The 24,315-nt window shown below is 41.1% G+C and overlaps 1 protein-coding gene across 1 annotated transcript in view; it reads right to left on the reverse strand.

Annotated features, from left to right (window-relative positions):
- The window catches only part of NRXN3 (neurexin 3), a 1,560,739-nt gene that overhangs the window by 1,403,703 nt on the left and 132,721 nt on the right, over positions 1–24,315 (reverse strand). The window contains exons 4-5 of the mRNA XM_089778404.1: positions 21,410–21,439; positions 19,321–19,332 (exon numbers count right to left, since the gene is read on the reverse strand). Of these exons, the coding sequence (XP_089634530.1) occupies positions 19,321–19,332; positions 21,410–21,439 (42 nt within the window). The remainder of the gene's footprint in view (positions 1–19,320; positions 19,333–21,409; positions 21,440–24,315) is intronic.

Below are 24,315 nucleotides of genomic sequence, written 5' to 3' on the forward strand. Positions count from 1 at the left end.
GCAAAGCCCACAGGTAAGTGCTGAATGTGTGGGACTGGGAGATGGGTTGGAAATGGGGGGGACTACGGCCTATAATGGCAAGGAGAAAGGAGGGTCAGGGCACAACAGGGAGGCAAGATCAAATCAGTATCTTAGATGCCTATATACAAATGCGAGAAGTATGGGTAATAAGCAGGAAGAACTGGAATTGCTAACAAATAAATACAACTATGATATCATTGGTATTACAGAAACCTGGTGGGATGGGACGCATGATTGGAATGTTGGTATGGAAGGGTACGGCTTGCTCAGGAAGGACAGACAGGGAAAAAAGGGAGGAGGGGTTGCCTTGTATATTAAAAATGTACACACTTGGACTGAAGTGGAGATGAACGTAGGAGATAGCTGTGTAGAGAATCTCTGGGTTAAGCTAAAAGGGGTAAAAAATGAGGGTGATATCATGCTAGGAGTCTACTACAGGCCACCTAGCCAGGTGGAAGAGGTGGATGAGGCCTTTTTTAAACAATTAACAAAACTATCCAAAGCCCAAGATTTGGTGGTGATGGGGGACTTCAACTATCCAGACATATGTTGGAAAACTAACACAGCGGGGCACAGGCTATCCAATAAGTTTCTGTACTGCATTGGAGACAACTTTCTGTTTCAGAAGGTTGAAAAAGCTACCAGAGGAGAAGCTGTTCTGGATTTGGTTTTCACAAATAGGGAGGAACTAGTTGAGATCTTGAAAGTGGAAGACAGTATAGGGGACAGTGATCATGAAATAATAGAGTTCATGATCTTAAGGAAAGGTAGAAGGGAGACCAGCACAATTGAGGTAATGGATTTCAGGAAGGCAGATTTTGATAAACTCAGAGAACTTGTAGGTAAGGTCCCATGGGAAGCAAGACTGAAGGGAAAAACAACTGAGGAGAGTTGGAAGTATTTCAAAGGGATGTTGTTAAGGGCCCAAAAGCAAATAATTCCGCTGTGTAGGAAAGATAGAAAATATGGCAAAAGACCAGCTTGGCTTAACAAGGAGATCTTGCATGATCTCAAAATAAAAAAGGAGTCATATAAAAAATGGAAACTAGGACAAATAACAAAGGATGAATATAGGCAAGCAACACGGGAATGCAGGGGCAATATTAGAAAGGCAAAGGCACAAAATGAGATCAAACTAGCTACAGGGATAAAGGGAAACAAGAAGACCTTTTATAAATACATTAAAAGCAAGAGGAAGACCAAGGACAGGGTAGGCCCACTGGTTAGTGAGGAGGGAGAAGCAGTAACAGGAAACTTGGAAATGGCAGAGATGCTCAATGACTTCTTTGTTTCGGTCTTCACTGAGAAGTCTGGAGGTGTGCCTAACGTAGTGACTACAAGCAGAGAGAGGGTAAGTTTAGAAGATAGGATACACAAAGAACAAGTTAAAAATCACTTAGGAAAGTTAGATGTCAGCAAGTCACCAGGTCCTGATGAAATGCATCCCAGGATACTCAAGGAGCTGATAGAGGAGGTATCTGAGCCTTTAGCTATGATCTTTGAAAAATCATGGCAGACAGGGGAGATTCCAGAAGACTGGAAAAGGGCAAATATTGTGCCCATCTATAAAAAGGGGAATAATAACAACCCAGGAAACTACAGACCGGTCAGTTTAACGTCTGTCCCAGGGAAGATAATGGAGCAGGTAATTAAGGAAATCATATGCAAACACTTGGAAGGTAATAAAGTGATAGGGAATAGCCAGCATGGGTTTGTGAAGATCAAGTCATGCCAAACTAATCTGATAGCTTTCTTTGATAAGATAACGAGCCTTGTGAATAAGGGAGAAGCGGTGGATGTCATATACCTAGACTTTAGTAAGGCATTTGATATGGTCTCGCATGATATTCTTATTGATAAACTAGGCAAATATAACTTAGATAGGGCCACGATAAGGTGGGTGCATAATTGGCTGGATAACCGTAGTCAGAGAGTTGTTGTTAACGGTGCTAAATCCTTCTGGAAAGGGATAACAAGTGGAGTTCCGCAAGGGTCTGTTTTGGGACCCGTACTGTTCAATATCTGCATCAGTGATGTAGATATTGGGATAGAGAGTACGCTTATTAAGTTTGCAGATGATACCAAACTGGGTGGGTTGCGACTTCTTTGGAGGATAGGGACATAATTCAAAATGACCGTAGCAAGTTAGAGAAATGGTCAGAGGTAAACAGGATGAGGTTTAATAAAGAGAAATGCAAAGTGCTCCACTTAGGAAGAAACAATCAGTTCCATACATACAAGATGGGAAGCGACTGTCTAGGAAGAAGCATGGCGGAAAGGGATCTAGGGGTCATAGTGGACCACAAGTTGAATATGAGTCAACAGTGTGATGCTGTTGCCAAAAAAGCAAATATGATTCTAGGTTGTATCAACAGGTGTGTTGTAAGCAAAACTCGTGAAGTCATTCTGCCACTCTACTCTGCACTAGTTAGGCCTCAGCTGGAGTACTGTGTCCAGTTCTGGGCGCCACATTTCAAGAAAGATGTGGAGAAATTGGAAAGGGTACAGAGAAGAGCGACAAGAATGATTAAAGGTTTAGAGAACATGACCTATGAAGCCAGGCTTCATGAACTGGGCTTGTTTAGTTTGGAAAAAAGAAGATTAAGGGGGGACATGATAGCGGTTTTCAAATATCTAAAAGGGTGTCACAAGGAGGAAGGCGAAAATTTGTTCCTCTTGGTTTCTGAGGACAGGACAAGGAGTAATGGGCTTAAAGTGCAGCAGGGGAGGTTTAGATTGGACATTAGGAAAAAATTCCTAACTGTCAGGGTGGTCAAATATTGGAATAAATTGCCAAGGGAGGTGGTGGAATCTCCCTCTCTGGAGATATTTAAGAACAGGTTAGATAGACATCTGTCAGGGATGGTGTAGACGGAGCTTGGTCCTGCCTTGAGGGCGGGGGGCTGGACTCGATGACCTCTCGAGGTCCCTTCCAGTCCTATGATTCTATGAACTTCAGGAGAACTAGCAGGAACAGAACTCCAATCTGTACTTGACTTTCACTGACCTGAGAAAATAATTTGATAGTCAGAAGGATCTCTGGAAGATCATGGTAATATTTGAGTGCCCAGAAAAATTCATAGCAACGGTTCACCAATTTTATGATGGAATGCTCACTTGCATCGCAAACAAAAATAAGTCATATGAACTAGTAAAGCTGTGTGGTGGCCCCAGCTCTTTTCAATATAATCTTCTTGAGCATGCTTCCAGATGCATTTTGTGATTATGACACCAGAATTGGCATCATATACGTGACTCATGACTAGCTCTTCAATTTGAGGAGACTACAGGCAAAGATGAAGGTACAGGAAGTGACTGTTTGTGATCTTCTATTTGGGGTGACTGATCCCTGAATGCCAAATCTGAGTCGGACCTGCAGCGGAGTATGAGCTTCTTTTTCTCTGGGGCAACTTTGGTCTCACAATCAACATTAAGACAACAGAAGTGATGTACAAGCCTGCACCTGAAAAGCCTTACGCAGAGCCTATCATCACAGTGAATGGCCATACGCTCCAGGTAGTAGACTAGTTCAGCTACCTCAACAGTACACAGTCACATGCAGTTCACAATAATGATAAAACCAATGCCAAAATTGCCAAACCAAATGTGGCCTTTAGCAGCCTATATGCAATTGTGTGGAAGAATTCAGACAATAGTCAACACACAAATCTGAAAGTCCATAAAGCCAACTCTGATGTTGGTACTAGAAACCTGGGTGGTATGCAGACACCATGTTATGCAACTAAATCACTTTCAAATGGGCAGTCTGAGGAAACTGATAAGGAGTTAATGGCATGTCAAGATTCCAGAGGTGAGGTCTACATTGCACACCTTGAGGCATAGCTGTGCCATTGCCACCATACCATTATAAGATGCACAGTGTAACTGATCTTTGTCACTAGAAGGGAGCCCTCCTGCAACTAACTAAAACCATTCCCAACAAGGGTGGTATCTTCACCAACAGAAGAATGGCACCTGCTGATCAAGTGCTGTCCATACTGGCACTTACCATTAAAACTTTTGTCAATGGGGAGGGTGTTTTTTCACACCCCTGGGCAATAAAAGTTTTAATGACAAAAGCGTCAGTATAGACAAAGCCAGATACCAAGGTTTTCATACATGGAGGTATTTCAAGCATGTATACTCTGTTGACGAAATCATACAGGGTATGTCTAGACTACAGGGTTTTGTCGACAGAAGTTTTGTTGAGAGATACTGTCAACAAAGCTTCTGTCGACAAAGAGCGTCTAGATGACATCCAGTTCTGTTGACAAAGCAAGCCCCTTTGCCGACATAACAGCGTGGACGCAAAGGACGGTGTAGATACAATAATGCCTTCTATCGACATAACTCTGTCGACAAAAGGCGTTATTCCTCGTAGAATGAGGTTTACAGCCGTCGACAAAACTGCTGAGTTTTGTCGACGTTATGTCGACATAACTCAAAGACAGTGTGGACACAGGTATAGTTTTGTCGACAAAAGTCCACTTTTGTCAACAAAACCCTGTAGTCTAGACACACCCACAGAGATGGGCAGGCCATGTTACCAGAATGTCAGACAAGTCAAGAGCAAAGGAGTTCTTTTATGATGAGCTAATGGAGGGAAAGTGTTCTCAGAGAGGCCGGAAGAATTGTTTCAAAAACTCCCTCAACTTATCCTTGAGACATTTCATCACTGACTCATTGAAGATCTTGCTCATGATTGTTCTGTCTGGCAAAGTTTCATCCATAATGGAGATACATTACATGAGCAGAGCAGATATACCAGAAGCATAAATCTCACAAAAGATTGTCCACTGTCAATTAGATAAATCACACTGGCATCTCTTGTCTAGCATAAGGATGTTAAGTATCAGATAACTGACTAATCGAATAGTTGGAGCATTTTTGCATCAACTATTTGATTAGTTGATAGGAAACCTCTTATTGATAGGGCGCCTCCCTAGGGCTGTTGCTATACTTCAAAGCAAAAGCGCTGAAGCCCAAGGTCAACTGGGGACTCCCCCACTGACCACAGGCTCCAGGCAGCACTGCTGCTTTGAAATGCCGCTGTGCATTTCAAAGTGGCAGCGCCACTTGGAGCCCAAAATCAGCTGGGGAGTCCCCAGCTGATGCCAGGCTCCATGCAATGCTGCTGCTTTGAAATGCTGTAGGGAGCCCGATACCGGACTCCCCACGGCATTCAAAGCAGCAGTGCCACACGGAGCAACTGACCCCAGGCTCTGTGTGGCACTGCCGCTTTGAAGTACCCTGCTTTTACCCCCACCTTGCTGCCTCTATCTAATAGAGGCAGCAAGGGGGGAAGGGACTAGTTGACAAGTCCTTCACATCCCTAGTTTAGCGTATCACAGACATTTCAAAGCTCCAATTGGCTTGATTTGCCACTCACATGTTGACAGAAACTAAATCAATCAGTGATGTCATGGTCATCTTTTAACTCAAAGACAAACAAACAACAACATATCCTTTCTTTTTTGAGTATATTCTGTGGTATTAGAGTACTTGTCTGTAGATAACAGATTTTTGGTGTGTTCAAGGTGGCTACTGAGTCTATGAAAGTAGGTATGTAAGATAAGGTTCCATTGTTAAAACTGATCATGGTATCCAGGAACTTGATGGTTTTGTAGAAAGAGTTTAATGGTGATTGAAGTAGTAATGGAAATCTATGAGGGAGTTTAGGTTGTCTGCCCAGAGGATGAAAATATCATCAACGTATATCAGGTACATCAGGAGAGTCATGGTGCATTTGTCCAGACAAGGTGGCCCATGAAGAGGTTGGCATATGGGGGAGTCATCATATAACCCCTGACTGTTCCGTGGTTGGACAAAGTACTAGTGAATGAAAAACCGCTATGGGTGAAGATGAAATGGGTGTATTTGGCAGGGCATTTGGAGTGTATATTTGAAGGCTGTCCTTTATCTTGAAAACATTTGAGGCAAACTATCATTGTGAGGGATAAAAAGTCTGAGAGGGTGTAACGAGCGAGCCCGTCCGGCTCCCCGCTGTCTCTGCTTCCCCCCCTTCTACGTAGTCCCCCTCACCCCTTGTGCTACCCCACTTCCCTCCTTCCTGTGCTGCGTGCCTCCCCTTCTGTGTTCCGTGCCTCCTTCCTCCGTTGTTCTCTCCTCCTCCCCTATTCTTTCCTCCTCCTCCTTCTCTGCTCCTTCCTCCTCCGTTCGCTCTCTGCCTCCTTCCTTCCTCCTCCTTGCTCCTCCGTCCTCCGTCCTCTCCCCCTTTTGAATTCCCCGCCGGCGTCCGGCCCGGGTGACGCAATGCGCCACGTCACCAGGCTCCGCCCCCCGTCGTGCGCCTGTGCCCGGTGACGTCAGCCGTCACGTCGCCGAGGCTCCGCCCCCGCCTTACGTCACTGTCCGGGCGTAGCCCCGCCTCCGCCGCGCCGCCCGTTATCCGGGCCGCGGCAAGGGAGCAGGCCCCGCAGTGCCGCCGCGCTCCCTGGGTGGCGCCCAGGAGGGACAGCGCGATTGCGGGCTGAGTGCGGGGCGGGCCGCCGGATGGGGTTTGGGGGCGGCGCGCCCCGTCACAGAGGGGTAGCCACGACAGTCTGTAATTCTAAAAATAATGAGTAGCCCTGTGGCATCTTAGGCTATGTCTATACTACCAGGTTATTTTGAAAGAAACTATTGTGAAATAACAACTTGTGAAATAACTATTTCAAAATAGCACATCCATATTATAGAGAAGCTTCAAATTTAATCCGAAGCAGGCTCCCTTAATGTAGACGTTCTACCTCAACTTAGAGCCCCAGGAAGCAGTGGGGAGTAATTACTTTGAATGACTCTGGGAAGTAGTTATTTTGAAATAACTTCAGCTGAGCATCCACACTAACCCTGTTTCAAAATAGCAATTTCAAAAGAGGCATTATTCCTCATAAATTCATGGGTTATTATTTCGAAACAACAAGCCTATTACAGTAGACTTCTGATAATCCGGCACCTTTGGGACCCAGGTGGTGCCGGATTATCAGAAATGCCGGACTATCAGGAGGTACTCTGGCAGGGGCGGGTCTCGTCTTGTAGAAGAATGGCTACTTTTAAATCCATGATTGAGTGACCTGGTAGGTTAAAATGCTCCCTTACAGGACATCTGTGGTGGCAAGGATGGTATTTTGAGGGACACTGTTAATGCTGAGGAGTTTCTGGAGTAAGTCAATTTTGTCCTGGAGTAAGCTGGCCTTTAGTGTGCTAAAACAAGACAATGTTTATTGAAGCAGTGAGGAGTCCTATGGCAGCTTATAGACTAACGGAAATGTTACATGCATCTGACAAAGTGGGTCTTTGCCCACGAAAGCTTATGCTCCAACACTTCCGTTAGTCTATAAGGTGCCACAGGACTCCTCACTGCTTTTGCAGATTCAGACTAACACGGCTACCCCTCTGAATGTTTATTGAGTGAATGTTTGTGAACAAGTTTAAAGCACAAGTTTAACAGCAATGGCATGGATAGGGTATCCAGGGACAGATTTTTAGGTTGGCGTGAGGGTGGGTACACAGTTTACATTACAATAATGTGGTGCCCGAGCCCGGTGCGCTAATTACATGCCCTTATGACACATTATGTCATGTACCTGATGGGAGTGACCCACCATTACAATGAGCCCGCATCACCCAGAATATACAAACAGTGCCCCATACATGGCTTGTGAAGAATATATGCAAATTCTGGTGGATATTGGGAGGGAAAGGGGGAAGAGTTACAAGAGGTGTTTTTTTGAAACACCGATAGAACATAAGGAGTGTGTGCTAAACAAGACAATTACTACACTCTCAAAAGAACTCAGAAAGAAAAAAAGATAAACACCATATCAATTGTGGGTGAACACTTCACAAAGTGATCACACTCTGTCTGATTTTCAGTCCCTAATCCCAAAGAAAACATGCATAACACTTTCAAAAGAGGAGTCTGGGAGCTTAAATTAATAACTTTGCTAGATGCTATAAATCATGGTCTGAAGAGAGACATTGGATTTATGGTTCATTTCAACAATCTATAACCCACTTAACCCATCCACCATCTTTTTTCCCTTTCCTCTCTATGATTTGAGAGGTGTTAATGGACACTTCACCTTGAATAGGCACTTGATATATGTGTTAAATACTTATGCTAAACAATCGGTTCTACCTTGTATTTCGCTATGACACTGAGTACATTTCCAGGCCTCAAGAAAAGCTTTGTGTGAACTTGAGATCTTGTCTCTTTCTCTCCCACAGAGCTGGTCCAGTAAAATATATTACCTCACCCCTTTTGTCTCTAAGGGCTCTTCAGTGATGTTTATTACAGACAAATTTTAATAATTCATGGCTTATAGCAACTAACTCTGTACATAACCGAGAGTATTTTTTTCTGACCTAAAGACATGATCAGCTCATTTGGAATGACCCCAGCCATTATTAAAAGTAGTATTTAATGTAAAAAAGTGTGTACTTTACAAAATGGAATACATTCTAGTTATAGATAACATTAGTTGCTTTAAACCAGAAATATTGCAAGTCAGATTATACATTTTTCTTATCAACGCCAACTTCTAATGATAAAAGGATTGTGTTATTTTATCTCATACATTCAAATATATAAAAGCATCCACACAAACCAATCCCCAGTCAAAATGTGATTCAGGGATATACAGAGAAAAATGTCTTTAACAAGACAGTGGTTGGTGTTAAAAAGTAAACACTTACCAATACATACTATAGAGACTCCTCTTACTCTACTTGTAGGAAAGAAATGTGGCATCTCAGACACCACTCTGTGGTAAGTCTTGGAAAATGCTGCTGACATTTTAATGGTAACAATTGTACACACATTCTCAAATAATCTCTTCTAAGTTGTGTTTGGAGCCTTACCCCTAAGAAATAGTTTTAATACATTTTTTTTCTTTTAAATATACTGCAGTCACTGACTGCAACAAGTGCAGGAACAAGAGCATAGTTTAGTGAGAATTATCCATATTTCCCCAGACCACTGTCCAACTAGACTTAGTTTCCTATTCTTCAGCTCATTAATCCAGAATTATATAAGTGTTATTCAATTGATTCAATGGTAGTAGCACCAATATTAAAGGGGTATAATGTAATGGAAACTATGGTTCCTAATAACACTGCCATGGCACCAAAGCTCTAAGGGCTTAGCTACACTACAGAGAAGATTGAAGCTGCCACAGTTGATCTTCCAGGGTTCGTATTAGCCAGTCTAGTGAAGACACGCCAATTTGAACTGAAAGGGCACTCTCATTGGCGCCGGTACTCCTGCTCCTACAAAGAGTAAGGGAAGTCGAACAGAGAGTCTGCTCGCATCAACCTCCCACTGTGTGGACGGTGCCAAAATGCGATTTAAGATCATTCAACTCCAGCTATGCAGTTAACGTAGCTGGAGTTGCATATCTTAATTCAAACTTATCCCCTAGTGTAGACCTAGCCTATGTAAACAAAGCCTAGGTGACATCAGATCAGCATCTCAAAGAAAAGTATACTGAAACAGACATTATGGTACTTTATCCTGGAAGGTGCAGAGCACCCACTCATGATGCTGAGCACCTTCAATTACTTTTGTCTTCAATGGCTGTGGAGGATATTCAGCACCCTGAAGAAGTGCTTAACAACTTGAAGGAGCAAGCAAAAAATCCAAAAAGAAAAAGGCTTCAAAAATGAGGTTTATATATTGCAACAGTGGGGCTCCACCACTGCATTTCAGCACTGAACAGAGGAACATAAGAATGGCCATACTGGGTCAGACCAACCATCCCTCCAGCCAAGTATCCTGTCTGCTGACAGTGGCCAATGCTAGATGCCCCAGAGGGAAGGAATACAACAGGTAATCCTAACGTGATCCCCCTTCCCCCCCGTCCAGTCATCCATATCCAGACACTGGTTCTTTGAGTTCCTGTGTCTAATACATGGGACTACCCGCCTCCTTACCTTATAGAATGTTAACAGTAATCTCCAGTACACCATAATTTTCATTCAGCTGTATATGCCCTAATTTCCCAAAGTGCTAGAAATGGTCAGAATAATGAAAACCAGCTGTTGGAGAAGTCCCACTTCCATGGCAGACCAGAGCATGCAGTTGAATGAAAGGCTATATCCAAAGGGAGATACTGCAGGGAGATCAGAGTCTGGTACACTAATAGCAAAGATTTGGAAACTAGTATTCTAGTTTTTTCATATACAGTCTTTTCATATACAGTTACACATGATTTAAGGCCAGATTTTTAATGGTATTTAGGGAAGTTAGGCTCTAAATATCTTTTAAAAAAATCTGACCCTCAGTCATTGTAAGAGAGAAAGTACTAGAGGGGGCTGGCTAGTATTTCACACTTACCAAAAGGATGGCAATTTTTGCAATATTTTGCAACCCATTTGTGTAACATCTTACCAGCTAATCTCCGGTCACAATATTTACCATCAGGCAGAGCACTGCAGAAAAGGCTGCTATTTCTTCATACTCAGGCTGATGCATCAGATGCAGCTTACGCAACACATATTTTATAAACTGTTCAGTGTTGTAATGTTATCACTCTCCTCCATGAAAAGCTACAATGGGACTTAAAGCAAGAAACCTGCATCTTTCATCGGGTTTCATATTTTGCAGGGCTGTCTGATGTGTAAGACAAGAGGCCTATTTCAGTTTCTGATGGCATTATCATCACTTTTGAGCATTACCATAAAACTCAGGAAATAAGCTATTACCCACTATCACTCCTCCCAAATGTTATCGCAAAGAATCATGCATTCATGAAACTGCATTAACCATCAGAATTAGAGTCCATTTAAACGGCAGCTGTTCCTGCTTTCCTAAATAGGTTCTCAGTTCAAAACTTCATTCTGTGCTGGCTTGTGTATTAATAACACTTTCAATAGATACAGAAAGAAATCAGATTTTTTAAAAAAATTAGGAAGATAAATTCCCCTTCCTTCCATTACTAGAACCACACATGTAATATTAAAAGAGCATAAAATTTCAGTAATCCAATGGACCCTTAATCATTAATGACTCTGCATTTACACTTTGTCTTTTATTCAACTTCAGTAATAATGCTAACCCAGCACTTTGTGTTTCTTGTCAGCTCCACTTTCAGGTTCTCATGCTCTAGCCAATGTCTGGTTTAATAGAGCTTCCTACATTTACAAGGAAGGTTTGCTTTTCTTTTAATCCCTTATGTGTTTTTTTAATCATAAAGCTAACCCTAATTTGTTTAAAAAAAAAAGATATAAATACAAAAACTAAATGCAGGCTCTCACCAACCTGCCAGCTTCCCTTTCAATTCTAAAATTGTGTCTTCACAAGGATAAAACATAGGTACTGTAATTACAAAAATATATATTATTTATTAAAATATTTTCCCCCTCTCTGCATATTTGTTATTGTACACTGGAAAGATTCCACTCTGCAGGGAAAAACACTTTGAAACATTAACAGAAAGGACTAAATATGTGCTAGGAAAAGGTGCGGTGTCTCTTTAAGAGTCAACAGTAAATTAACTTGCCCAAAAGAGTGCAATAATTAGCAGTTAGTAGCTTATTAAAAGGATGGCAAAGGCCAAGCTGCCATCTGGGATCTCGAGTTTCTTGTGATTGTTATTATGTCAAGATGTGCAAGTTGCATTAGCTTTCATGTCACCACTCTTGCCCTTATTTTACATGTAAATTTTAATGAAAGATACAGCACTTTACAAATCAGACGTCCATCAAAAGTGCTATTAGTCTGGCTTTTACAAAACATATGGGCTGTTTCTCTACCTTTGCATCTACACACCACTGAATGCCTTTAAAAAAAAGGCAAGAGTGCCTTTCAGTTGGTATCAATTAAATATTCTCTTTGTGCAGACTGAAACCTGAGCCCCATCAAAAACAGAAGACTACAATACCACATAAGAGGACAATATTTTTGCTGCTGTTTACACACAATGCAGCCACGATGTTTTTAACTCTCACAGGAATCATTCTTCTTAATGAAAATTAAAACCAATCAAAAGTCAGCTGATTATTCACATATAAAAGATACAGTTTCTAAAAAGAAGAGAGTCAGTAAATGAGATATTTAAAATTATATATAAACAGCCAAATGGTTAATACATTATTATGTATATTGTATTCACACATATGTGTAAATATATTCACATATTTTCATAGTAAAGCCATGATTTTGTCTGGAGAATTCATAATATAATATTTAATCTGTCTGTGTTTAAAAATATAGAGAGAGGTGGTTAAAAAAATAAGAAATGTTTTGCAACATTTTTGTGCTATAGTCCGCTTTTGTTAGTCTAATTTCAAAAATTTGATGAACATTTAAAAAAAGAATTCTGATATTTCCTTTATAGGTAAACAAAAAAAGAATAAATGTTTTGTTAAAAAACATTTTTTCCCCTTCAGATTTTGAAATCTGGAAAATGTTGACCATTTCTAAGTATATATAAAGGATTTTTGAGACACATTAAAAAGGATAAAATAAGAAAGCTGCAGCACTATATTTAATTATTTAAAGGAGATTCTGACAGGTAACTCCCTGTATAAACTGACATGGTTCTACCCTATTGTTTTTTTGGACTGAACATTTATAAACCAAAAAACAAAGTGTTTCATTTTTTTAACTGTACCAATAAAAGGAAGTAAATACCAAAAGTAAAAATCCTTCTAATGAGCCAAGAAATTCATTTTCAATTTTAAAAGAAGGAGAGAAAAAAAACCACATCAACATTCAATAAATCAGAAGGAGGAGAGGTAAAGAAGAAAGGTACCCAGAAAATACACATTCACTTTTAAAGTACAAACACATCAGATGTTTTAGAAGACAAATTAACAGTTTAATCTGCACAGACAAGGCTGCCAATATAAAAGCAGTGGTGTCTTTTTCCCCGTCTCATAATTAGATATTTATAGAGCATAAATGCATTTCTTTTCATAATTAATTACTGGCATTTCCCATAAACATTTGTATAGCCCTTTGGCTACTCAGCTCAACTTACTCAAAGAGTTCTTAAATCCTAGGGGTGTTAGTGGCAAAGAATGGGAGATGATTTTGCCAATCTCTGGTTAAACTCAAGCAATTATTTATGTCAGAGGCCTCAAAAGAAGGTAAAATGTTCTTCTTTGCCATCATCTCCTATTCAATACTATGAAATGCTATTACAAAAAGAATCTGATACCACTCATGGGGTGTGTCTATACTAGCCCGTTAGTTTGAGCTAGGTAGGCAAATGAGGGCAACCAAAGTTGCAAATGAAGCCCAGGATTTAAATATCCCGGGCTTCATTTGCATGTTCCCGGGCGCCGCCATTTTTAAATCCCCCTTAGTCCGAACTCCGTGCCCATGGCTACACGCGGTATGGAGTAGGTAGTTTGAATTAGAGATCCTAATTCGAACTACCTACTCCATGCCGCGTGTAGCCGCGGGCACAGAGTTCGGACTAAGGGGGATTTAAAAATGGCGGCGCCCGGGAACATGCAAATGAAGCCCGGGATATTTAAATCCCGGGCTTCATTTGCAACTCCGGTTGCCCTCATTTGCCTACCTAGCTCGAACGAACGAGCTAGTGTAGACATACCCTAAAAGAATAAACCCAATATAGGAAAGTCTTGATAGATTTACCTAAATTAAGAAAAGCCTGGGCTAGGAAGCTGACAAGACTTTGCCATACTGTGGGCTACACAGGCAATTTACCAGGTTCCTTTGAACCTCAGTACTACACATTTGAAAATAAAGCAAAACAAATTAACTATAATACATCATGATCAAGCTTATTCCTTCTTCCTCCTCTCTGATGGTGAGAAATTGCTGAATGTTTGGAGTGGACATCAATTAAAATCTACAACTGATCAGTTCTTCACACTGACCTAACATTTATGGAAGGGGAAAAGGACAATACATAAAGAGAATATTTTAGAACATTTAGGATTAGGGGTTATATGTGGCACTATGGATACACTTTGAGCATTCATGTGTTACTGGATGGCCTAGAAATCAGTTACTTTCTCACATTTGTACTTAATCTTCATGTATTTTATAGATTTTCAATCCACTGGATGAACTCTTGATCAAATTGAAACCAGTGGGAATGCTGACACTGACTTCAGTGGAGCCAGGCTTACATCCACTGAGCCAAAGTCATTCCTTATGCAACTCCACAAAAATCAATGGCATCACACAAGGGTTTAATCTGGCCCATTTCCTTTGGAGACCAATCTCAATAGAATTTTAAGCCAAACCAACAGTGACAATAAAAGAGAAAAATGCAAGAATAAGGGGGATTTATGGTGAAGGGTAATGGCAAGGTAATTATCATTTGTGTAACCAAAGGCTTTCAAGAGAACAATTGATATGGAAGAATGTGACTAGACATTAACTTCAGCTCAATAACAAATCACAATTGAATATTTATTATTTAATTTATATCATGTATATGTGTAGAAAGAGTTTGGAAAATAAATACAATATCATTATTCTGTAATTCACATTAGGGAGGTGAATGAGTAGTTGACTAGTCAATTATTAACCGATAAGCCTAGATTTATCAGTTAATCTAGTCTACTACTCACATTTCCCTACCCCTTGCTGCCTCTGATACAGAGGCAGCAAGGATGGGGGGGAAGCAAAGCCATTAAGAAACAAACTGGAGCGACCTGTTAACAGCTCTCTCAAAGTGGGCCCACTGCTCACTTTGAGAAACACTGTCATAGAGTCATAGATTACCAGAACTGGAAGGGACCTCAAGAGGTCATCTAGTCCAGTCCCCTGCCTTCATGGCAGGACCAAGCACTGTTTAGATCATCCCTGATAAATGTCAATCCAACCTGCTCTTAAATATCTCCAGTAATGGAGATTCCACAACCTCCCTAGGCAATTTATTCCAGTGTTTAACCAGTCTGACAGTTAGGAAATTTTCCCTAATGTCCAACCTAAACCTTCCTTGTTGCAATTTAAGCCCATTGCTTCTTGTCCTGTCATCAGAAGCCAAGGAGAACAGTGTTTCTCCCTTCTCCTTATACCACCCTTTTATATATTTAAAAACCGCTATCATGTCCCCTTTGTTCTAAACTAAACTAGCCCAATTCTTTCAGTCTTCCCTCATAGCTCATGTTTTCTAGAACTTTATTTATTTTTGTTTCTCTTCTTTGGACTCTCTCCAATTTCTCCACATCTTTCTTGAAAAGTGGTGCCCAGAACTGACACAATACTGAGGCCTAATCAGTGCAAAGTAGAGCGGAAGAATTACCTCTCGTGTCTTTCTCATAACACTCCTGTTAATGCATCCCAGAATCATGTTTGCTTTTTTTGCAACAGTGTCACACTGTTGACTCATATTTAGCTTGTGGTTCACTGTGACCCCTAGATCCCTTTCTAGACAGTCACTTACCATTTTGTATATGTGAAACTGAGTGTTCCTTTCTAAGTGGAGTACTTTACATTTGTCCTTATTAAACTTTATCCATGTCAAATGGTATACTAAAGTCTAGGTATACCACATCCACCACTTCCCCCTTATCCACAAGGCTTTATATCCTATCAAAGAAAGCTATCAGATTGGTTTAACATGATTTGTTCTTTACAAATCGATGCTGGCTGATACCTAGCACTTTATTATCTTCTAGGTGTTTTGCAGATTAATTCCTCAATTATTTGCTCCATTGTCTTTCCTGGCACAGACCTTAAGCTGACTGGTCTGTAGTTTCCTGGATTGTTCTTATTTCCCTTTTGATAAAAGGGTACTATATTTGCCCCTTTCCAGTCTTCTCTCCCAACTTCCATGACTTTTCAGATACCTCCTCTATCAGCTCCTTGAGTATTCTAGGATCCATTTCATCAGGCCCTGGTGACTTGAAGACAACTAACTTCTGTAAGTAATTTTTAACTTGTTCTTTCCCTATTTTAACTTCCAAACCTACCCCATTTCCACTAGCATTCACTATGTTATGCACCAGTCACCACCAACCTTCTTGGTAAAAACCAAAGCAAAGAAGTTGTTAAGCACCTCTGCCATTTCCATGTTTTCTGTTGTTGTTACCTGTTAGTCCCCAGAAAAGAAGATGGAGGGGACAAGACAGTTTTCAAGTGCATAAAAGGTTATTACATAAGAACATAAGAACAGCTGTACTGGGTCAGACCAAAGGTCCATCTAGCCCAGTATCCTGTCTGCTGACAGTAGCCAGCACCAGGTGCCCCAGAGAGGGTGGACCGAAGACAATGATCAAGCGATTTGTCTCCTGCCATCCCTCTCCAGCCTCTGACAAACAGAGGCCAAGGACACCATTTTATCCCCTGGCTAATAGCCTTTTATAAACCTAACCTCCATGAAATTATCTAGTGTCTCTTTAAACTCTATTATAGTCCTAGCCTTCACAGCCTCCTCTGGCAAGGAGTTCCACAGGTTGACTACACGCTGTGTGAAGAAGAACTTTCTTCCTGATACCTGATACCCATTAATTTCATTTGGTGTCCTCTAGTTCTTCTACTTAGGGAACTAATAAATAACTTTTCTTTATCGGCCCTCTCCACACCACTCATGATTTTATATACCTCTATCATATCCCCCCTCAGTCTCCTCTTTTCTAAACTGAAAACTTTTTCTATTATAAAGAGGAAGGTGAGAAATTGTAATCCACTAGGGATAGAGCAAAAAGTAATGGTCTTAAATTGTAGCATGGCAGATTGAGATTAGACTCAGGAGAAACTTCCTAACTGTAAAGGTGGTTAAGCTTGGAAGTTTTAAGAAGAGTTTAGAGCACCATCTGTCAGGGATGGTCCAGATAATACTAAGTCCTACCTCAGCTCATCTATAATTCTTTGCTTGTGCATGTGGCATGAGAAAGTGGCTACTACTCATTACTACAAAACCACAATAGTGCAGAAAAATTTAGATCTTCATCTACAGGTGGATTCTGGATTGCCTTTTCTGTAGGCTCTAGAATATAAGTGGTTATATATACATGGCTGAACACTCTCAACGTTATTTCTGGCACTTTAAGCAGCTGATCACTATAAACAGAAATGCACTTTGCAGGTTTTCTAGGAATTGAAACAATTTACCATTTGTATTCTGTTTCACCATAACAACTGTATTTGCTGTGGACCATATACCCCCATGGACCACACTTCTACAGACTTACTTCAGTAACAGTTTTGCCTCAATAAAAACTTCAAGGGTTAGCCCTCAAAGGCCTTGTTTACATTACAAAACATTACCTCTCAAAGGATGGGATGGTATTCCATCAGAGTAACATTCTCTAATATATACTTGACCAAAAGAGCTTCCACTTTCCATAGTGCATACATGTGGGTGCAGAAAGCACCTCTTCATCATTAGAACACCTCAAGAACCTTGAATGTAACACAGAAGAAAGCATACTGTGATGGTTGGACCAGGCCCTAAAGGCCCCTCCCCCAGAGAGATTACAGAGAAGTACTTCAAGCAGGCTACAGTGGCTGCAGAAGACATGGCCAATTGGGGCCAAGGAGGCCCTATAAAAGGAGCTGAAGGACCAGGCAGCAGTCAGTGTCTCTGGAGCCTTCAAGTTGTGCAGACCACAAGCTGGATGGCTGATAGTGGCAGCACCTTGGACAGCTCCACGTAGAGAGCTGGTTAGAGACTGATGGAGTATGCTGGGACTTTGAGATCAAGCCCTCAGCTAGAGGAAAGTACTCTACCTCCAAAAAGGGAAGCCCTGGGGACACCAGTCTCATCCAGAGTGGGGAACAGACTTGGAGAGATACTACACAGGGCACCAAGACGGGCCCCTGTTAGGTGTGTAGCCCGGAAGCAGTTTACGTTTGATTCACACTGGGTGTGACTCAGCCAGAAGGCTGACTTGCCAAAGAAGGCTTCAATAGAGAGAGTGCAGGTACACACACTTGGCCAGAAGGGGGTGATTGTGAGAGGTGAGTGCCGCCCTATTACACATACTTAAAAGCTGCAACTAACAAAGTCAATGCATTTTTTTAATTATTATTTTTTTAGCTAGAACAAAATTATAAACAGCTTGTGAAAATTTCGGCCCAACCAACAGATTAAATAACATAAATAATTTGACAAATTAATGAAGACCAAATAAATATAAATACTTCAGAAAAAGATAGGCTATAATACTTAGTGTCACTACAGAGACAAGCTGTTTGCCAAACCAAGAGGCTATGTGGTATTCAGGATGACTGATAAGCAGGCACAAAAAACTTGTGCCCTCAAAAGGAAGGCTCGTTATGAGCAAATCCCTCAGCACCTGCATTCTCTCAAATTCACAGTGGTACCATTTTCACTGGACATTTCAACCCCCAGTTTCTTACAGGCTCAGGAACAAGTATGAGACTTCAATGTGTCCAGACTATGCCAACTCAACTGATCAGATCTTCCAGCAATGTAGTTTTTGGGCGGTAGGCTGCAGGTCAATAAAATCTGTTAATCATTCTGTCAAAGCACTGGTGGGGAACCAGGACAAAGGGTTAATTTTATTTGAGTAAGTGTTCACAGCTTATCAATTAATTTTCCTCTCCTTTCTCTTTCTTCTTCCAAACACTTAATCCAATTGGAGACCTACAGCAGATTTGCAATGCTTAGCTTTTTTGACTGCTTTGATTAGCAATGGATGGCTGCCCTGCTGCATACTACCAATAGGTATGAACTGCAAAGGCCAGTTGGAGCCACACATCAGTTCAGTCACATCCCTCACCTTGCTTTAATGAGCTACAAAAGAAACCCTCTGTTTAGCAGTGCTGATTCTTTCCCATCTCCGCATCTCTCAAGACCTTGGGAGGGGGAGAACAGGGAGGTTTTTTTCACCTAAAACACTCAGGGAAGTAAATGAAAAAAGGAAAAAAGGAAAAATTATACCTGAGCTAAAGAGTACTTGATTTGCCACCCTCCGATGTTTATGGCTTGATCCTGTGCCAACTGTAGTCAATGTCAACATGCCCAGCAATTGTACCACCTCAACATGGAAGGGATATCAGTGCCAGCTAATTGGCCCCTGCCCTTCTGGCTCTGCTCTGTCCGAAACAGATTATCAGAAATGTTACCCTAGCTTCTTAAACTACAGAGCAGTTGCCATTCTGCAGAGGCCACGTTTAAGTATAAATGATGAGACACACAGAGCCTTTGTGACAAAAATGAAGCATTAATCATAATAAATATCACCTTCCATAATTCTAGATCAAGCAACAGGAAAAGGGTGATGAGAGTTCTTTTTAGTTAAAGTTCTAATGTAAACCATATTCATAGAAATACAATTTCCCCCGACACATGAGCATTTCAATAGAAGATCAAGCTTTTAAAATTAAAAGAAAGCAATCTCTACCTTTACTTCTACCTATTGATAGGAAGTTGTGCATCCAGTTAAGTAGAGGTACGGAGGCGTGTCCATCATGGAGGAGGCAAGTGACAAGAGCAGGAGGAAGGATAAAAAATAAGGTCACTGTGCACACTCACAAAAAGCAACAGCAACATAAAACGCACACAGCACAAAAACAACAGCACACAATAAAATACTGTGAAAAGGGAAAACACACCACAGCTAAGCAACAATGTGAGGCTTAAACAATGGACAGTCTGACTGGCTACTGTCTGTTTAAGCTCTTTGGCTTTGGTTTGATTTTCTACAGAGAAATGCAAACCACCCATGCAATAGCACTTCAGTGAAACACATCACTCCACATCAAATGCAAAACAGGACAACAACAGATTAGGTAGGGGAAAAACATCTTGTGGAAATATATTTGCGAAATATTTTCCACATACCACTCATGGAGTAAGATGAGAGACTGCAGAACTTCTCCGGACACACAGTGTTTGTATATTACATTGACACAATATACAATATATGTTTATACACACATGATAATGTATATATTATGCACATAGATACAGTAAATACATATTAGAATGGAATGATAGAGAAGTGGTTGGCAAAAAAGCAGCCCCTTTTCTTGATGGATGGATAAATGATGATGGCCTCTGATGCCTGAGCTTAGTAGCTTTTAGACTATTCACTGGGCAAGTAAATATGGACAGGGTTGTTGGCAGTGGTGCAGGCTGGATTGAATCATGTGACTCCTTCAACCAAGCAGATTGTCAACTTGCAATCTAAAAACCAGGTGGATCCGTTTGTATAATCACTTGTATTGTAGGAAGAACAGATCCTGTCCTAAATCATGTATATTCCCCTTAAACACATGGCAACTGTAAGATCTCCTCACAATGTCCACGTTCTCCAGGTAAATTTGATTAACCATGAGCCTTTCAGACATTGGATTCTAACCTGTTACTGCTTAAACTCTCTGATGGCTGAATATCCTTCTCTAATCTAGTCAGACAAAACTGTGAACATTATTCCAGGGATAGATTTACCAAACCTGCATATAGACTTAAAACTAGTATTCACTTAAAAACATGCTCTTTTATGCATCCAAACATCTGCTGGATTTTTCTAATGAAGCTTGGGTACTAGAACAAGACCACTGTGGCTTACCCCAGATTCATTTCTTCAGCAGCTTTGTCTAAGACATTAACTATTTCATTGCTGTCTAAGCAAGACAAGAATGCATCTCCAGTGCTGCACCATGCACCTCCTCCATCCTTACTAAGTTTCCTACATGCTAATGAGAGGTTGATACCAAAACACTGACAATCAGTGTCCAAAGCTCTACAGAGCTCCCTCCTTACTCCCAGTCTCTCTCTAGTCCCTATATCATAGTTCTGCCACTACCAATAGACAACTTACAAAATCTGCAACAAATTCCAGGCTGAGCTATTTAAATATGGGCTTTGATTTAGGCCAAAAACTTATTAGTAGCACACACTGGGGTTAGTCCAGTTCATTTTCCAGTGCATTTTGTTCCTTGCATATTTGAATATTTTAAGCTGCAGATGTAGAATGTACAGACCATTATATGTAATTTTCTCCAGGGTGCATAATGAGCTAGAATCATGCCATGATGGCTATTAGCATGTTTTTGCAAGAATTTTACTCTAGGGGGAGGGGAGAGAAAGCAAACACTGAAGGCTGCATTTACCAAGCAGGGCTAAGAGTAATTATAGCAGGCATCAAAAGTAAGGAAGGAAAAGAGAAAAGGATTGTGATGGTGCGTGAAAGGGAGAAACATTTTCCTTTTCTCTGTTTAAATTTATTATAATCTGTTTCTGTTCTATTACATGGTTCACTGCAGTCCCGCAAGAATCTCTGCCTTGGTAATGCAGTCCCAGTTTGGTAAATAGCCATGGGCAATGGGAAGGCCAAGGGTTTAAAATGCAAGTGGATTGATTGACAAATCCACCCTGTGCCTTGGACCAGGTTGCCTTCTGCAAGCCAAGCCTGGTCCAGAACAGAGCACAGATCATCATCGTTAATAAGCAGTGACTTGTAAGGAAGGGAAAAGAAAAGGACTTACCTTGTTCACCCATCATCAGGTGTGAGAAACCTTTGAGAAAGAGAGAGAGGAAATAAGAAAGAAAGAACACAACAGAAAAGCAGAAAGGCAAATATACATACACACGCATATTGATCAACAGATACATAGATCAATCACTTACACAGTCCAATACCTCCCAGTATTGGACATTACATACTTCAGATGAACTAAGTATGAGCATCACACTGTGCACACACATCCATTCCAGAGCTTCCTGTGTCAGGCAAGAAAGCTTGTGTCATAGCTAGAGAAAGTCTGATGCCAGTTGTGAGCTAGTTCTATATTTGGGGGAGTGATTCAGATCATACCACACACAACTGTGGATGATTGTACTACAAGAACTTTGGCCCATGGTGAAGACTTACTGTAAACCTGCAAAAGGGTACTCTTAAACCTTGAAGATCTAAATCCAGGGGAGCCTCACCAGCTTGACAAGAGTCAGCGCTGTGGTCTGCAGAAGCAAGCCCAATATTCCACCATGCTGGTAATTGATTAGCCATTTGTGTTAAGAGCATGTACACGCACCACTGGACTCATTTATGAATGTGGCAGCTTCAGCACATAAATTTAAAGAGTTAATAATCACCTGTCAAACAACAAATTAAAGCCCAGCAGACCAGTTTCAGAAACAGATCTCACAGGGGCTAGAGAAAGAAATCACAGCCTATTTTCTGTACCAATCTATTTCCTGTGCCTTTAACTACTGGAGATTTGTCTCCAAGGGTACGTCTAAACTACATGCCTCCGTCGACGGAGGCATGTAGATTAGCCAGATCGGCAGAGGGAAATGAAGCCGCGATTAAAATAATTGCGGCTTCATTTAAATTTAAATGGCTGCCCCGCTCTGCCGATCAGCTGTTTGTCGGCAGATCGGGGCAGTCTGGACGCGACGCGCCGACAAAGAAGCTTTTCTTGATCGGCACAGGTAAACCTGGTTTCAGGAGGCATACCTGTGCTGATCAAGAAAGGCTTCTTTGTCGGTGCGTCGCGTCCAGACTGCCCCGATCTGCCGACAAACAGCTGATCGGCAGAGCGGGGCAGCCATTTAAATTTAAATGAAGCCGCGATTATTTTAATCGCGGCTTCATTTCCCTCTGCCGATCTGGCTAATCTACATGCCTCCGTCGACGGAGGCATGTAGTCTAGACACACCCCAAGTGGCAATATGGAGACTACTTTGAAGTTACACTTCTCAGGGGTAAACCAGAAAGAGGTACAGCCACAATCTAGTGCTTGAGTTTCAGCTGCCAGACCCTTCTGGGGAAATGGGGATGTGAGATGATTGTGTTCATTTAGCCTCCTCTGTTCCTGTGAGCAGCACTTCCAAGAGCTCTGTTCTGATAATCACGCAACCCTATTGCCAAAACCCAATTAAAATCCACTTTGGGCCCAATTTTCACATATGTGTGGTGAAAAACTGCATGCATAACTTGCCTACATAAATACAAACTGCACTTGCAAATCTGGCAACTGGGTATTCACATAGCTAGTTAGAAGTCTAGCTGGCCATCTACACATACAGTTAGCTAGTTCTGCACCACACACAATTAACATATCTAAAACTGCAGCCCAATTCCAGCTCCAACAAGCTTATCTCAAACTATTACTCACCCTTCCCCACTTGCTTTCTTGACCTATCCATCTCTTACCTTGATTCTTTTACCCCATCACTTACCCTATCCTGCACTGAGGATGTTTCAGGTTTGATACACACGCACGCGCGCGCGCACACACACACCTTTTTAGCTTCCTTCATTATGGAAGTCAAACAACACTACTAGTGGTTCATTATTTTAGAGGGACCAAAATGCCGGATGATTAGAAATAAAATGAAAGACTTTTAAAAAAGCAGCATGTTAAGTTTGTATTTATTTATCTCTCTTTTATATTTTTCCCCTTGCAGTGATGCGGGAATCTAAAATCCAGTTCACCCAGAGAAAATGTTCACCCAAAGAGAACTCCAAGCCAGATAAGGGGATTAATAACTGTAAAGTCTAAGGAATGCAAATATCTGAATTGTTCTTTGGAGATTACTGTGGATTTAGAAAAATAATCAGAAACACAATATAAGTTTAGCAAACAATTGCTTATTTTTTACTATAAATAAATATAGCAGATTTGTTTTGATGGGACATATTTCTGATTTTTAAATTAAAAGATGATTGACTTACACAGTTAAGGAGTGATGTTGGATTTGTAAATGCCACTGGCACTGTTTTTGGATGGGCAAATCTCAATTCAGTTCAGATGAATGCTCCAAAATTTGTACATCTCCAAAAGCAGGTCAAGATCCTTTAGAACTATGATTTGAAGAGGCCTTGAAGCAATGGTGAATCAGTGAACAATAGGTGGCATGGCACAAAGGTAATAGCTATTTACCAGAGGACCCAGGATGGAGACAGGAACGTGGACTTCAGCCTCTCAGTTCACACCAGAGAATGGAGAGGAAGGCAGCGGCTGGGAGTCATTTGCTTTGATGAGTATGCAAACAACATGCAAAGCACAAATTGGTGGTCATCTGGGGAAGAGGGACAAAGACTGTGGGGGAGTTCCTTTCAGACTTTTGGTGGAAGCACTGCCCTGTTTAGAATTATGGGAAACGTTCCTTCAGAAGATTTCTGCTCAGATCGAAAATATAAGATTACCTTCTTACATAATGTTTTTCCTCATTTTCCAGGCTCAGTTGAGCACAGGAAATGCAGGGAGCATTGTAAAAAGTAGTAGCCCAGAAAAGCTAATATATTTGAACCAGAAGGGAAAAGGTTTGGTTTGAAGCTGCACGGGAAAGTTTATTTTATCCCAACTGATTTGTCCATATGAAATATTTGCATAAACAGAAGGTCAAAACTTTCCCAACCTAAACACGAGACCAGATATTTATGATA

Source organism: Pelodiscus sinensis, chromosome 5 (assembly GCF_052426305.1).
Source record: "Pelodiscus sinensis isolate ZL-2025 chromosome 5, ASM5242630v1, whole genome shotgun sequence".
NCBI classification, from domain to species: Eukaryota; Metazoa; Chordata; order Testudines; family Trionychidae; genus Pelodiscus; species Pelodiscus sinensis.